The following is a 17,830-nucleotide window of genomic DNA, read 5'->3' as shown; positions in this document are numbered from 1 at the left end:
CACCTACTCACATCGTCCTGTTCACATGTTACGGATGTATCGAGAGCCGATGTAGACAAGGGTGCCCTCCCATTCTCCTTTGCTCTTGTGACACGCATACCCTCTTCCCCCGGCTCACGGGAAAAGGAAAGGTATCCAATGGGCAAGGAGGACTATTCCCTCGCAAAAGGTAAAAAGGTATAAAAGCGCTCCACATCGGGAGACCCACTCTCTGGCACCCGGCATCTAGCCTGCCGGATTGATGTGCCTGTTACAACCCATGAGTGACCTCTTTTGCCTGACTATCCCGGGCAACGAGGCAAGCCTATTTATTACTTATTACAGAGTGGACTTCCCTCTGCCAGAGTCTCTTATTGCTTGTAGCAACAAACGTTAGAGTTGACACCACTAGTTGCCTTATTCGTTCGAACCTGACATACTGTCCAGGGCATGACACTCTTGCTTTTGCAATTTGACTTTACTACAATTAACGATTCGGCTACTTGCTCACAGCCTAAACGCCTGTTGTACAGTCACCTCTTAAAAAATGAGAACTAAAAAAAATTGCAATGCAAATAAAAATATCTAAGAATGTCGCGACCTCAACCATTCATCTTAGAATGCACAGTACTTTGCACAAGTATTCTATATTTTTTAATATTTTTTAAGTGATTGAGGCTTGGAACAAGGCCAGAAGGAGAAAAATATTATACATAAAGAAGTTCTAAAAATATCTTTATGAAATTTAGACAGTAGTATCACAGAAATGTTGCTGATAAGTCTGCCAATTTTCATAAAAAACCACGAAGAAATAAGAAAGTTGTTATCAAACGCCACATCCCCCCTTAAAGGGCGGCCCCTGAAACATTTCGCACAAATTTTGTAGACACGTAGGGTACAGCTAAAGTTAATCCTTCGCACCATAATTTGTGTGATACGTCTCATGTTAAAAGAGCTACGAATGATTACAAGTTACCTTCCTCCCTATTCATGCATTTTCTCCTCAACTCATTCGCCAAGTGATCGGGGCTAAGCTCCGTCTTCACTCGCTCTGCGTCATAATGACATGTTGTGTCATCTACTTCCGGTTCTCTAGGAGCGAGCATGCAAAGCCTCCCCGACCTCTCCAGCAGCTGCTTGGCCGTCGACCCCAAGCGTGAGCTATCGAAGCAGCGCGCATTGCGAGCATTCTATCGCAGTGCCGAACGTGTCTGGTAATCCAGTAAACACAGGCGAGCTCAGCATTTTGACGGGCTGGTGGAGGCATAAATTCAAATTGATGAAGCAACTTTAGCATAGATGTACATGAGTGGCCTGATTGGTCTGCACAGTCCAGCCACCTGTTAGCGCAGAGCTTAACCAGCCAAACAAAGTGCTAATATTGCTCTAACCAAGTGCAAAACATTTTAAACATTTACAAAAAACAATGTGTTAACGATTACACTCCTGTGAAAAATTTACAATGGCAGCAAAGAGAAATACATTTCGTTACTGCGACTGCATGTGGTTTAGCTCTGTGCCACCAGGTAGGTGGCTGCACTGTGCAGACCATTCACATTTGTGCTTCTGCTCATCCCGTGAAACAACACGGTCAAGTGGCCAGGCACTGTCCCCTTGTGCTTGCATTTACTCTAATACGGGACTCGCGAAACACTATTGCGTTAGTAATCTTCCGGTGTAAAGTGACGGCCGCAAACGCGCAAATCCTGGCGGCAATCGAATAGCGGCAGTCCAATGCAGTGCAGCCAGTCCTCTTGTCTGCTGCCTTGCAGAGGGACACGATGCCGCAGCTTGACATATTGCCAGTCGCTACGTTTGCAGCCTACAACGCAACAAAGTTGAATAATGGTTTTCGCGAAAACACTGAGAACAACTCTGGCCGCGAAGCTCTCGTCAAAATTGAGCATGTTGAACACAAGCAGACGATGCTTGCTGTGTGCCAGAAGTGCTTAAGTGTAGTGAGAAACTGTTCTTGGGCATTCTATTTTGGTTACTTTCTTTTAATAGAAATAAATTAACATTCCAAGTATTATGAACATCATTTGTTCACCATTTGTCCATCACGATAGGCCCCCTGGGCAGCCTATCAGATAGCTCGCCCTACTAACGTTAATTAGGTGATTTACGTCATATGGATAGGGGCGGCTGAAAATTACCGCGAGCAGTTTGCTGCGATCGGCAGCAATGTACATTTTTAAAGCCTTATAATAAATTACACGCTTTACGCAGAGCCCTTAGATGCATCAATTAATGATCAGAAGGACCTACTCTAACGACTCAGTACGTTTGTACAAAATCGTCAAAATCGTTTCAAGGTCCCTTTAAAATGCTATTGCTCAGCACAAGACGTGCCCGCATGATTTAGAACTTACTCGAATGTTACTGTTGATTCTATTTGTTGTGTATGTTCTCACCGAACCGTGTGTAATCAGACTGTATGCACGACATGGATTATGTTGTACTTTCTGGAAAGTATGCGAGCACCAGCGATTATGCTGGAACCTTCAATGAGTCTTTTACAAAAGCTGACGTGCGTTTGACCGGCTGATCAGCCGATCAGGTTTCAACGATCGATCAGTGTGCGAACCACTATTATTGTGCTACTTGTTTTGCTGGGCACAGGTTCACCGAATAAACAGTTTCGTGACTTGCATTGAGCCTATGTAGTTGCTTACTGTCACTACGACATGACAATATAAAAGGATGGGCCTGTGGGCTTTTGCTCACGGGTAATTCATGGTCATAAACAATCACCTAATGGTTGGGATCTGTTGGTTGTGGTGCCTCATGTAATGCCATCATGAAGGTAGCACACACTGGTAAAAGATTGTGGGCCTCAAAAGGCATAGAATGAGCAAGTGATCTAATGTACAATATTGTAGGCATCCTGCTGGACACAGAAAAATAATATTTGGCTTGCATGTTCACAGCAGCACTGTCTACACATTGCAAGCATTTCCTTACGCTTGCAAAAGAAAAAAGACGATGACCAAGGTGAAAAATTGTCAGGAAAAGTTAACAATTCAGCCCCCACATGGAAAACTTTTTGAACAAGGCTCCCGAGCAGGGGCCAGAACATCAAGTTTTCAAAATGCGAGGGTTTGTGAACAAGAATCCTGTGAAAGAACCGAAACATCAAGTTTTTTAAATACAAGGTTTCTGTGAACAAGCCTACTATGCAGGGGCCAAAATGCTAAGTTTTAAAGGTAATTTTTCAACTTGGCTGGCGTGCTTTTGTTTTTTGCCGTGACTCTTCCCAAGCAGATGAGATTCCATCATACTTCTGACTTAGCTTTCCTACCCGGTTCAAGAGGTGCATTAGTGTTGCTTTAGAAGTTCATACTAACTTGCTATCAATTTTCACAGTGTCCGCTCACATACAGTTACCTGTTTATAGGTGAGGAAGCACTACAATGCATTCTAAAGAAGCCTAACAAGTTTTGAGAAACTTTCTTGCAAAGAATGGCTTGAGCATAAAAAAAATGCATTGAATTATGTGACGTCACACTGACATACTAGTAGCGCTAAGGTTTCAGCATGAAATTCAGAGAAAGGGTGCTTGAATGAACATCTTAACTACAGCTCATTTCTGTACTTGCTTTGTTGAAGTTCACTTACACAACCTTCCTTTGGTCCACTATAAATCAGCACTTTTCTGCCAAAAGAAACAACATAAAAGAGTTTTAACAACAATACTTTACCCCCAGCTGTCACATTCAGTGTCCCTTTCTAGGAAGAAAAAAGGACAGTAAGAAAAAATGATGCTTGAGAACTCAATTAGCAAAAACAGAAAACTTCTATGTGAGCAACACTTCATAGCAATTTTTGTTGCTTATTTGTGTCGCATAGTATTCTTCATCACATTCTGTTCTTGCACTAGAGTACTTACTATGTTGCAAAAGACTATTCCACTTAACTGGTAACCTGAAATTGCACTGTACTTGCCTCCTTATGTCCACGGTTGATTTCATGTTTGCAAAAATGCTAACTCACAACTGCAATCACGCCTTCATTACAGGCAGCTCCAAATTTTGTGACTCGGACACAAGACACCCGAATGACTACAGTTCTGCAGCAGCAGGCAATAATGTTGAAGACATGTTTGCAGTCTGAGATGGTGCAATCTGAACACGCCCTTGCCCAATCAAGCACGAAACCGCCTATGCCCTTTGTACAAAGTGAGCGGTTTATTGGATTTCTTTGATCTGTGACAAGGTACATATTCGCCCTATGGGCAGATATGCCTCAATATGAGGCTTACAGTGCCCAACTGTCACTGTAGAGCTAAAGATTCAGGAGATGTGGCCTTTCATTGCAGAGAATGTGATTGCTCACCTACACAGACAAGAACAGAAATTGTGTGCAGGGGAAATAAACAAGGGAAATTTAAGAAGCAATCAAATTGACAAGTGGAAGGATTCATGTATCAGCTGCCTCTCAGTATGATTTTCAGAAGTGTGTCGCTATATGCACATTTGATTCTATGTTGGGTGCACACAGCGATGGTAATCTTTGTCTATTTGTTGTTTTTCCTTTAGTTTCCTCACCATGCAGCAGTCACAGCACATGCACTTAGCAAGCACTTACCAAAAAAGCGAGTATGAGCAATAAACCAAAAGTATGAGCAATAAACCAATAGTTACATTTCAGCACCTGTGCATGTCTTCGACATTGGTGTTTGTGTGACTGTGTTTACTCAAATCCACTAGTTAACTAAATGAAGAAAAAAAAAGACCTGAGTATATGCACCTGGTGATGCATGTCGACTGGCATGTGGACACGTGCTGCCACAGTGCGTCTGCACGCCTTGAAGCAGATGGGCCTTGTTGCTTGCACGGCGGTGGCTGCCTCTCTGCAATGCTGTTTGTTCCCACCGCGTCACCATGCAAGGGGCAGGCGGCACACATTGCCAAGCAGTGATTCAATGGCTGGATCATGCACAAAACAGACACAAAACTAAAGAGCAAAATGGAACAGTCCGGCACAAAAATGAGAGCCAAAGTGCTAACTGCAGGCAATGGGAGGAACCACACGCTTGCACCTTCAGGCCAGAGAGTCTGTAGGGTGTGCTGTGGCTCCACACTATGTTCGCAGCTGTCAATAACCACGGCAGTCTATCAATCAAGCTTGAAGCCACATGTTCAATGAATTTTGGTTTGAGCTAGTCAGTGAGTCATACTTCAAGAAATCAATGTCAAAAAGTATATGATGTAATCTGTTGGCTGCACTTAATTTTTTTTTTTTTGTTCTCAATGTAGTTGGATGGAAGTTGGTACTTGTCCTATGCATTCTTTGTTCTTGTCTGTTTTATGCCATTGATCTCCTGAATTAGTACAGTCGAATCTCAATATAACGAACACAGATATGACAAATCATTGAATATACGGTATTTATTCGAATCAAGGCCAACAGTTTTTTCAAATAATCACATGCCAAACTCTAGGGTCGGCTTAGATTGATGGATGTTAAAAAATGTGCCAGGTTGTAATTTAAAATGATAAATATGGTGCACAGCTAACGCCATCTCGAAAAGTCAGCATCGCAGCCGCTATTAGCCACGCAAGCATCCAAGTGAAATGCACGAGCGACATCACTATTTTGACCTGTGTCGTATCGGTGTATGGTGTGGCCCATAGCGTGGTGTTATCGTAATGGCACCATACAGGCGATGCCACTATACGCCTAGTGCACTCCTTATAGAGATGCCACTGATAGCCACCTAGCGGGTGCTTCCAACAGTACACACGGGAGCAATAGCAGACAACAACCTTTACAGCAAGCATGGCTGAAGTTCATGGCTGTGATTTCTCCTTTGTTCGAGTGCCAGACTGCTTCTTCTGTGGTTACAGCTGTAGGGAAGGCGCTGACCTCTGTGGGAGCGGGTATGAACACGATGTTACCGGTGTTTGGGACAACATGGTCCACATACGTGCCAGGTGCATCCCACAGACAAACGCCATGAACCCCATTTACATGAAGTGTAGCTCAAGTTAACTAGCCGATAAATTTTGTTGATTAATGCGATGTCTCAATCGTTCTTTCTTTTTAAATTCCACCCTTGCCATAATGCTGCTTGTGTACCTCAATAATAAGCACCCGTCGTTAGTGCAGACTTATATAAAACAAATAAGCACGGTGCAACGTCTGCATATGACGTTGCGATTTTTCTGCCAATGAATACGTGTGACATCACCGAATAAGTGCAGTCAAAGTTGCCTCAAGAAGAGTAATTGTGAATTCATTGATGGAAATGCGTACACTAGTCAACGAAGTCACCAAACGCATGAGTTAATAAAAGCACATGTTAACGCTGTACCGCTGATTCAAGTCTGCTGCATACGCCGATGAACTGCCATTCCTGCTGCAGTTTTTGCAATTTTAAATTCCCCAAGGGAGCTGCTTGGAAATGTACAAAGCTAAAGTGTGACTAATTTTTCCGTACTTCTCGTACTCCCGCTTATGGAAGAAGGTATTCATTATCCGCATATTATTCTGTTCTGCAAAGTCTACTAATAACTCTCCCCTGTTATTCCTAGTGCCTATGCCATATTTCCCCACTGCCTTGTCTCGAGCCTGCTTCTTGCCTACCTTGGCATTGAAGTCGTCCATCAGTACAGTGTATTTTGTTTTGACTTTACCCATCGCTGATTCGATGTCGTCATAGAAGCTTTAGACTTCTTGGTCATGTCGAGTCAGTGCGAGCCATGTCGCACTGTCTGCACATGCATGGGCATGCGGACGCTACCTTGCATGCATATGCAAGCATGCGTGTGGTCTGGGCTATAGCAACAAGGATAGCAGTGATGATAACATACAGTGAGCTCGGCATGTTCATATTAAATGCCGTTTTCATTTTGTGAACGCTGTCCTCACTTTTTTGTCCTGCCTACATTCGACTTTTTTTATTTTTTCTGGCTTAGAATTGGAGCCGGCCTAGATTTGAATATATATGGTAACGATGTAAATGAACGTTGTCTCACCTCTACACAGAGTAACATATGCATTGTTTATATGTATATAGGATATAACGAAGCTATTTTTGTGTCAGATGCAATTTTATTATTAACGAGGTTCAACTCTATTAAATAAATTCAATTAAACTCTTTAAACAAAAACAACACAGATGCTTTGTTTCATTTCCAGACTCACTTGCATTTGTAAGAGTGGCTCAATTCAGGCTCTGAAACTTACACTTGAGACCATTTGGTGCTTAGAAACAGGATAAACAGCCAACACTTGCATGTAGATGCATAACAGGCATTGTCATCAGTAACTTCCTGTTTGTGTTTCAATCTATGCTGCCACTACCTTTCCGTAATGCCTTTTCCCTTACATGAGTTATTCCAGCTACAACTTTTGTAAGTTATTAACAACCATAGATCCCATCCCGGCCACGGCGGCCGCATTTCGATGGGGGCGAAATGCGAAAACACCCGTGTGCTTAGATTTAGGTGCACGTTAAAGAACCCCAGGTGGTCAAAATTTCCGGAGTCCTCCACTACGGCGTGCCTCATAATCAGAAAGTGGTTTTGGCACGTAAAACCCCGAATATTATTATTATTATTAACCATGGATCCCATATGGTGATAACTTGATCTAAATTTAGAGCAGCAGACACCAAAAATTCTGCAACGATCACCAGCACCCCATTCCATAAATTATAACTACTTTTTCTTATAAAGCATAGCTGACATGTTGTAACTACAAAACTAAAGTCAATGAGCACATAAGATATGTGCACTTGTGAGGATTCCTCAGCGACTGCCAAAACCCTCAGGTGTAAGCCTCACCAAGAGCAAGCTTAGCTTGTCACACTCTTTCATCTGTGTTCCTTTTACCAATGCACCAGAGCAGCTGTTGTAAAAAAAAAAAAAAAAAAAAAAAAAAAAAAAAAAACCACTGGAGCCCTCAGTTGCTTAAAATGGAGTTATTTTACCCCCTCCATAACTTTTCCACTGACATAGGTGCGATTAAAATTTAGCTACAGCAGAACCTTGTTTATATGTTTTGGAAAAACCCGTGAGAAAAAACTTACTAACTGGGAAAATGTATGATACGAAATGTATAAATGTATGATATAAACTATTGTTGACGTCAACGTAATGCGAAGCACCGTGCAGATCGTTGTGGCAAGAGACGCCGACGCTCATGGAGCTCATGGTGCTTCCAGTGGCCCGAGACATGTTTTGTTGTTTTCCTATTGCATGGTGTTTTAAGAGGGCAATTGGAAACCAAAGTGAAATCGGACCGGTAGGCCTACATCATGCCGCCTGCAGCAGGGAATGGCAGTGTGTGGGGATTATTGCCTACTAAAAGCATGCAATACACTACCAATGGCGCTACGCTAGACAGATAGGTGAAGATGGTTATCACAATAGGTTTGGTGGCAATAGCCGTGAATGTGGCGTGCAACAAACCAGGTGAACCTTTGCTAGTACCGGAGTAAGGAACTATGCACGCCGTCGTTTTCATGCGAGACGGGTGGCCATATACTGTTCCCGATGGCACTACGCACTGCACACTATAGAACAGACACGCGAACATGCTTATCGCAATAGGTTTGGCGGCGATAGCTGTGAATACAGCGTGCAACAACCCAGGCAGACATTTGCTAGTACCAGAATAAGGAACTGTGCGTGCCGTCATTTTCATATGGGACAGTTGGCTATATATTGTTCTCAGTGGCACTACACACCGCGCACTGCAAAATAGATAGGTGAAGATGCTTATCGTACTAGGTTTGGTGGCGATAGCTGTGAATGCGGTATGCAACTACCAGGGCAGAGATTTGCTAGTACCAGAATAAGGAACTGTGCGCGCCATCGTTTTCTCGTATGACGGGTGACTATATACTGTTCTCGATGACACTATGCACAATGCACTATAAAATAGATAGGTGAAAATGCTTATTACAATAAGTTTGCCGGAAATAGCTGTGAATAAAGTGTGCGACAACCCAGGCGGACATTTGCTAGTACTGGAATAACGAACTGTGCACACCTTCGTTTTCATGTGAGACGGTTGGCTATATACTGTTCTCAGTGGCACTACACATCGCGCACTGCAGAACAGATAGGTGAAGGTGCTTATCGCACCAGGTTTGGCGATGATAGCTGTGAATGCGGTGTGCGACTACCCGGGAGGATATTTGCTAGTAGCGGAATAAGGAACTGTGCATGCCATCGTTTTCTCATATGACAGGTGACTATATACTGTTCTCGGTCATGCATGCGCATGCGCAACAAGCATGCGCAACATATGCTGTTCTTGATCGCGCACAACTCGCACATTTTCTTGTTTACAAGGGGTCTAGCAAAATAGTGGCGCAAAAGTTTCTCGCTAAGTCCTTGTCGACATATCGGGGTCCAAACCCAAACACGGTTGCCAGGCTGGTACTTGACACAGCATCATCAAAGATTGTAGTGCAAGCTGCCAGTCCTCTACTGGTTCTTGATGCACAGGCGGGTGAGCTGTTGGGCTTCTTCAGCGCATTGGAGATAGGCGGTGACGTTGAGATTCTCTTTGTCGGTGATGTGCGGCAGCATGGTGCCGAGTCGTCATCGGGTTCCTTCTGTAAACCAGCTTGAATGGCGTGATCTGCATTGTTTCTTACACTGCTGTGTTGTAAGCAAAGGTTAGATACAGCAGGACGGCGTTACATGCCTTGTGCTTGATGTTGATGTACATTGCAAGCAAGTCGGCAAGGGTCTTGTTCAGCCACTCCGTAAGACCATTCGTTTGCAGGCTGTAGGCAGTAGTCCTCCTGTGGCTTGTCTGGCTATATTGCGAAAGTGGCTCTGCAGTGAAGGCTGTTTCTCTGTCGGTGATGAGCACTTCTGTGGCCCCCTGTCACAGCAGGATGTTCTCGACGAGGAATTTAGCAGCTTGGCCTGCACTACCTTTAGGCAGAGCTTTCATTTTGAAGCAGCGAGTAAGTAGTCAGTAGCCATAATGATCCACTTATTTCCAGATGTTGACGTCCGAAAGGATGCCAGGAAATCCATCCCTCTCTGCTGAAATGGTCGCCAAGGAGGCTCAATTGACTGTAGTAATCCTGCTGGCCTTGTCAGTGGTGTTTTGAGTTGCTGACAGTCTTGGCATTTTTTGACGTAACAGGCGATGTCAGCGGTCAGGTGTGGCCAGTAATACCTTTCCTGTATCCTCAATGGGAGTGGGCACGTCGGCTGGCCTCCTGTCAACATGAAGCTAAGTCCGTTCCTGTTCTTCATGCAGGTTAGTAACGAAGTTTGTACTAAGAAATCGGACAACCCATGCTTTTTCCAGCTGATGTGCCCACACTGTCTTTGCATTCTCTGTCTGAATGTTCAAAATGTACTATCGCTACTGATAAGTGGGGACGTGGAACCGAATCCTGGTCCCACGGTAGACCAACAACTCGCTGAGTTACTTAAAGGGCAAAAAAGCATCCAAAACAGACTCGACGAAATTGAATCCAAGCTTAATATTGTTGAGGCAGCCACATTAGCTATCACAGAAGTTAAAACTGAGGTGCTTAGGCTAGAAGGGACTATTCGAACTATGGAAAGTAAGCTGATAGAACTAGAAGACCGATCCAGGAAAAATAACGTTATTGTGTTCGGTGTAAAGGAGCAAGATGATGAAATGACAGATAATTTGACTGAAAAAGTGATTAACGGCGTTTTTAGCGAGACCCTAGGCGTGACTGTTTCTTCGGTCGAACGGATTCACAGGATAGGCCGCAAGCAACTCAACAAACGCCGTCCCGTGATAATAAAACTGACGGACCACCGTGAAAAGATGGCCATTTTGAAGAATTGTCGCAAGCTGAAAGGGAAAGAGGTCTCGTTTTCGGAAGATTTCTCAGCCCCAACCAGACTGAAACGTCAAAAACTCTGGCAGAGCACCTCAGAATTAAGAAAAGCAGGCGGAAAAACCCAGTTGATCTACGACAAAATTAAAGTTAATGACGAACTGTTCGAATGGGATGCTACAGAAAATAAAAGGGTTCCTGTTAGAAAGCCTGACGTCAGTAAGAAGCAATGAACTGAAACTGGCAATAAACAACCATTTTGTTGCCTGAACCTTAATGCTCGTAGCATTATGAATAAGTCCGAAGAAATAGAAAGCATCATTCTGACGTACAAGCCACATTTAATAATAATAACCGAGACTTGGCTGCACAGTGAAATCAGCGACGATGAGGTAACGCCACCGGGCTATCAAATTCACCGCACGGATAGGGATTCCCGAGGCGGTGGTGTCGCAATTATCTTCCAAGAAACGCTACACGTGGAGAAGCTTCCTGGCGTACCTGGTATCGAGAACGTAATCTTAAAGGTCTTTCTCGATGACCTTAGTCTCGTAGTAGCAGGATTTTACAGGCCGCCTAACTCAGGTAATTCCTTTTTTGAGAAACTTAATGAGTTTTTATGCGCTAGCAAAAGTTATTCTTGGAATTTGATTCTAGGTGGCGATTTTAACGTACCGTCCATAAACTGGAACAGTAAATTCCCAGACACCTTATGCAGCTCTGCCGAGCCTTTCGTTAATATTATTCTTTTCCATGACCTAACACAACTAGTTACCGAACCAACTCGGATACAAGGGGAAACCATGTCTATTTTAGATCTTTTTCTTGTCAGCAATAGCATCCTTAATCGCAACCCGACAACGTATGTTCTCGACGGTATATCCGATCATAAGATGGTAAGCCTATATGTAGATTTCAATTGTATAAAGAAAATCAAGAAACAGGCATCTATGGTACCGATTTTTGCGCGTTCTGATGATGTGAGTATATTGGACCAGCTTGACATCTCGTTTTCACAATTTCTTGTCCACTCTGAGTCTGGGGAAATTTCATTTGATGACTTGTGGCTTTTCTTCAAAAACCTTGTTTTAAGGTGCATAAAAGATTTCGTACCATTCCGAGTGAAGTGTGTGCAACGCTCAAACCTATGGATGACCAAAGACATTGTACGCTTGGGACGAAAGACGAAAAAGATCCGAAAGAAACTTCGTCGTAGTCCCTCCGAAGATACCGCGCAAAAACTTTCCGACATGCGCAGACAGTTAAAACACGCTATCAAAAATGCTAAGTTACATTATGACAGTGTAACTATGAAAAACTTTCTTCTTTCGTCCCCGGCAAAACTTTGGCGTCATTTCAAACAAAAAAAGAGTACAATATCGAATCTATGTATTGATGGTAGACCTGTTACTGATCCATTTGCCATTGCGAGTTCATTCAATGATTACTTCTATTCAGTGTTCACGAAAGATGACGGCAATCAGCCACACTTTATACTACCTCACGAATGCCCCGCTATAGGTGACATATCAATAACTGAGGAAGGCGTTCTCTCGCTTCTTTTGAGAGTGGACAGCAAAAAATCCCCTGGAATAGACGGCATACCCAATGCCTTCCTCATTAGGTATGCCGAATGGTGCTCGAAATATTTAACCATAATATTTAAAGAATCCTTACGGCGAGCGGAACTTCCACATGATTGGAAGTATGGAAGAATCGTCCCGGTTCCTAAATCACAAAATCCATCACATATTGCGATATACCGGCCGATCTCCATTTTATGCACATGTGTGAAGACACTTGAACATGTCATTTTTAAACATATTTAAAAACATATTTAACATATTTAAACGCCATTTTGAACTGTCGCAAAATGCGCACAAAGAAAACAGCTTCAAAACAAGTGCAAGATGACTGCCTCCGGCCACCGCGTTCGCAAATGGCGACGGCGCGAATTTGAACATTTCGGACCAAATTTTGCTGATTTCGCATTCACCCTGGCCCCTTTAAACGCGATTTTTTATTATTGTCCAATTAGATTTAGCTCCTACATTTCGCGGAGGGATTCTTGAATGCATAAACGTAGCAAAAATGCACTTTTTCGAAAATCGACTTTTTTGTGATTTTTTGCCGTTTCAAGACCCGCGTCCCCCCTTAAGTTGCAGTTTCGCCTTTCGAAATACATAAAGTATAGTTTAATAAATGAAATAAAGAAACGATAAATTAATGGCAATTAAAGTGGACGAAAAAACAACTTGCCGCAGGTGGGAACCGAACCCACAACCTTTGCATGCGAAGGTTGTGGGTTCGGTTTCTACCTGCGGCAAGTTATTTTTTCATCCACTTTAATTTTCATTAATTTATCATTTATTTATTTCATTTATTAAGCACAAGTAATTTCCCCTATGTTGTCCTTGATGTCAGTGTTTGTTGGCTTCTTATGATATGACTAATAAAAATCGGGCCCCTCGGTTAACCCCCTTTCTTCTCGTTTATCAAGTATAGTTGTGAGACGTTCAAGGTGAGAGTCGAACGTTGGCGAGAAGACGATGACGTCGTCGAGGTAGCAGAGGCATGTGGACCATTTGAAACCTTGGAGCAAGGAGTCCATCATATGCTCAAAGGTGGTAGGGGCGTTGCATAATCCAAACGGCATTACTTTAAATTGGTATAGGCCATCAGGTGTGATGAACGTGGTTTTTTTCTCTGTCCATGTTGTCAACAGCAATCTGCCAGTACCCCAAACGAAGGTCAATACACGAGAAATAGCTGGAACCGTGCAGGCAGCCAAGGGCGTCGTTTATACGTGGGAGTGGGTAGACGTCCTTCTTAGTAATGTTCAGATGACGGCAGTCTATACAGAAGCGCCACGTGCCGTCCTTCTTCTTAACCAACACCACAGGTGACGCCCAGGGACTCGAAGAAGGCTCAATGATGTTTTTATCTAGCATTTTGTTCACTTCGTTTTGAATTACTCGGCGTTCCGACGCAGAAACTCAATACGGTCGTTGGTGAACAGGCGTAGCATCACCAGTAAGAATCCGATGCTTGACCGCGAGTGTCTGGCCTAAAGGGCGATCGTCGAAGTCGAAAATACCTCGGTAGGACGATAATACTTGGCAAAGCTCTTCAGCCTGCGCAGAGGACAGGTCCGTCACAACCATTTTTTTTATGTTGTGATCGGCACCCGAGGCTAGCGCGAGGGGCATGCTAAGCTCGCGAGAACCATCGGTCGATAACGCTGCCACGTATTGGTTGCCGAACGTTCAACGGCGGCAAGGCAAATACCTTGCGGTAGGATTCGCTTTGCCAATCCAAAGTTATAGACAGGCATGCGGGTGCGGTTCCCAGTAATATTAAGTATACTGTGAGGCAATGTAACGTCATACTTTATTGGAATGTCGGGCAGAGGAGTGACGAGGTACTCGCCATCAGGAACTGGTGGGAAAGACAACAGTTCAATGTAGGCTATTGACTTTGGCGGCAGGCGAAGAAAGCCGGTGAGATGTAAGCGGCAGCGGGGTGCGTCAGAAGGTGCTGCGAGCATCGGCAACTCAAGGCGAAGGGTAATGGAAGAGCAGTCAATAAGAGCAGAATGTGCGGAGAGAAAATCGAGGCCGGGAATGAGGTCGTGGGGGCAATGAGCAATTACGGTGAAGAGGACAGGAGTGTGGCAGCCGGCGATGCTGACACATGCCGTACATATGCCAATGATAGGCACAGCACCGCCATCCGCAACGCGGACGACGCGTGCCGACGCTGCGGTGAGGAGCTTGTTCAGTCATCGTCGGAAGGCAGCACTCCTAATAGAAAGATATGCTCCTGTATATCCTGTGCCGTGACAGGATAGCCGTCAACATCAACGTCAAGAAGGTTTCGGTTCGTGGGTAACGAGAGTAGAGGATTTGAGGGCAGGGTTGACAACGCAGCTTCACCACCAGAAGCTGCAGTGCCTAGTTTTCCGGCTGGATCCAGGAGGCGATAGGCGGCGAAGAGAAGCGACGGGGTTGAGGCGAACGAGACTCATGGCGTCGAGGTGAGGGCGAGCGGCTGTAGCGAAGGTTTGGAGCAGGAGCATCAGCGGCAGTGGGTTCATGGCGGGTGGTATAAGGAACGGAAGGTCCAAAGGTGTGGGAATAAGCAGCGGCATATGTCCAAGGAGGTGGTGGCCATTGGTTGCGGCAGCAGTGGAAGTAGATCAGCCTGTCATCAGGGGTATGCCAATCGGACGGGTTGCGACGAGATGTGGGAGAAAAGGATTGCTGAGGACGAGGAGGGCCGCTAGAGAACTGGCAAACGGTGGGTTGAGACGTGGAACACACGGAGTTCAGACCCGTGTTCTTAAATTCCTGTCGGACGACGGCCTGAATCATCGCTATGGTGGTTGCTGGCGGATCGGGAGGCGTCGTGGAGAAAGCTGGCGAACAGGTGGCCTCGAGTTCGCGGTGAACAATACGGGTGACGTTGTCACAGGTGGTGGTCTGACGTGGTCGCTCACATGTCGACGTAGCAGCAGTGTTGGGTAGCCGGGTGATGTGGTGTGGGATACGGCGGCTCTTGGCTTGTTCAAGGCGACGGCATTTTTTTATGATGGCGTCGATAGTCGAGACGTTGCCGAAAACAAGCAAATTGAAAATGTCGTTGGCGATGCCTTGTAGAACACGTGACACTTTATCTGCTTCGGACATAGCATCGTCAGCTTTGCGGCATAGAGCCAAAATGTCGAGGATGTAGGAAACATACGGCTCTGTAGATGACTGAACACGAGACGCAAGAGCCTTTCTCGCGGCAGCCTTGTGCCCAATGGGGTTGCCGAACAGGTCCCTGAGCTTTTCTTTGAAGCTGTCCCAGCTTGTTATCTCGTCGTCATGCGTTGGGTGCCACACGCGTGGGGTGCTGCAGAGATAAAAGATGACATTGGCGAGCGTAATCATTGGGTCCTACCTGTTATTAGCACTGGCGTGTTCATAGAGCTTGATCCAGTCGTCAACATCCTGTCCCTCCAGACCAGAGAACACACCTGGGTCGCGACGTGGGGCAACAGTGACGATTGGAGCAGTAGGACAAGCCGAAGCCGTTTCAGAGGTGGGCGCGTCACCGGGAGGCATGGTGACAAGCTCGGTGTGCCGACAACTTCGGAGTTCCGTAGTGAGGGCGGAGATCGCTGACCTCCACCAGAATGTTGCGTGTGGAAAGACACAGACAGAAGAGGCTATTTACAGGCTATATACACTGGATCCAGGCAGCCAGGCTGACACTCGCTCGCGCCAAGCGCACCGACCAACAATTTTCCCTTGAGGGAGAATGGCAACCTGCTGTTCATGATCTGAGAATGCCTGCCAAATGCACCCCGGCCCATTCTTACTCTTCTGATTGTTTCAGTCTCATGATCCGGATCCGCAGTCACTAGCTGTCCTAACTACATGTATTCCCTTACCACTTCCAGTGCCTCGCTACCTATCGTAAACTGCTGTTCTCTTCCGAGACTGTTAAACGTTACTTTAGTTTTCTGCAGATTAATTTTTAGACTCACCCTTCTGCTGCTTCTCCAGGTCAGTGAGCATGCATTGCAATTGGTCCCCTGAGTTACTAAGCAAGGCCAAAAAAATTGTGGATAACACAGGATAACCAAGGATAACACAGGGCAAATTACTTGTACTGACTAACTGAAATAAACAAATGATAAATTAATGGAATTGAAAGTAATGAAAAAAACAACTTGCCGCAGGTGGGGAATGATCCCACATCCTTCACATTCGGTTCTATAGTGAAAGAGTGTCGTCTAATCGAGTTACGCCCAACCTAAGCGAGCATGAGCGATTATTCTAGAATGTGCAGTGATACACGCATAAATAAAGGGCAAACTTGCCTTGTGAGTTCAGATTCTACAAGCGTGCTTACTTCTATCAGTCTGCTTTGCACACTGCTAACCTTTCTTGGCACAAGGTCACCGAATAAGAAATTCAGTTCTGAACTGGCACTTTTGAAAATGTTTAATTCCTCGCCACCCACAAGAAGCCTTCTGGTGTGAAACACTACGCACTTGGCATTCAGGTCTCCCAGCATTTGCAGCAGGCTCTCCGTGCGCTGCTCATAACGATGCTTCAGCTGGCGGTACTTGCGGCGCAGTGTCTCTGAGCCAGCCGAAGGATGCCGCCGAGTTGCCTCTTCCTCAGGGAACGACTCAGTTGAGTCGTCCGACTCGCCACTGACAGCCTGGCTCTCGGGCAGCCCTGCATACACCTCATTGTGACCCCACTGCAAACACTCGGCGTACACAAATTAGGATGCAAACAAAATTGTAACTGCTTTCCACTGTGAAACCTAAACTGAATAAAGTAGAGTAAGTTTTGTAGGATAGCTGATGAAACGTTATTTAAGAAATTAAAGTCACCCAAAAAGCATGAGACAGGCTACCATGACAACTATGTTTACAGCTGCGCTAGAGTTTACATGCTCCAATTGAGCCATGACATTAAAGTATTTTCTTTTTTCCAAGCATCAAGATGGTAAATGGTAACAATAATGTATTAGAATATGATATGGCAAAGTGCACACTGTTAAATCCAAGCAAACAGCTTAGTAAAAACATATATCGATTGTACTGTCAAAGCTCGTTGTAACAAAGTCAAAACTGATAAGAAAAATACCTTCATTGTGTGCAATATTCATTGGATGCTCCTATCCTATCCAATAAGCCAGTGTATCGAGGTTCAATTGTATTAAGAACAGGAAAAATAAGCAATACAATAAAAGTACACTTCTAATGGCAATCGCCTTTGTGATCTGATAGAATAAGAAAATTTCTTTTTTTAGTCGAAAGTGTTTCAGGCACTCACAGACAGCTCAGGCCTCAACAACACGATGATGCACAAAATTCTGAGGACTATGGTTACACAAGAAAGCTGCAAGACTATTTTTATTTTAATTATATGGAACAGCAACACGTGAGGAGAACCCATGTTCCACCGATTACACTGGCAATTTACACTGTGTTACAAGCATCTAGAATGCACTAATAACAAATTACACTTTGAAGAAGCTACTCATTTTTTAAAA

General features: G+C 44.6%; 1 protein-coding gene across 10 annotated transcripts in view; it reads right to left on the bottom strand.

Moving 5' to 3' along the window:
- qtc (GRIP domain-containing protein quick-to-court) overlaps positions 1 to 17,830 on the bottom strand; it is a 243,365-nt gene that overhangs the window by 99,593 nt on the left and 125,942 nt on the right. For 8 of the 10 annotated variants that reach the window (XR_012828838.1, XR_012828839.1, XM_075694765.1 and 5 more), the window contains exons 5-6: positions 16,815 to 17,004; positions 4,729 to 4,839 (exon numbers count right to left, since the gene is read on the bottom strand). Coding sequence is in view for 7 of the 10 variants with exons in the window: in XM_075694765.1 (XP_075550880.1) it covers positions 4,729 to 4,839; positions 16,815 to 17,004 (301 nt within the window). In the remaining 3 variants the exon portion in view is untranslated. Of the gene's footprint in view, positions 1 to 4,714; positions 4,840 to 16,814; positions 17,005 to 17,830 lie in introns of all 10 variants that reach the window. The other 2 variants (XR_012828840.1, XM_075694766.1) reach the window with 2 other exon arrangements.

This window comes from Dermacentor variabilis, chromosome 6, assembly GCF_050947875.1.
Source record: "Dermacentor variabilis isolate Ectoservices chromosome 6, ASM5094787v1, whole genome shotgun sequence".
NCBI lineage: Eukaryota > Metazoa > Arthropoda > Arachnida > Ixodida > Ixodidae > Dermacentor > Dermacentor variabilis.
The sequence above is the reverse complement of the archived record's forward strand: the minus strand, read 5'-3'. Positions and strand labels throughout refer to the sequence as shown.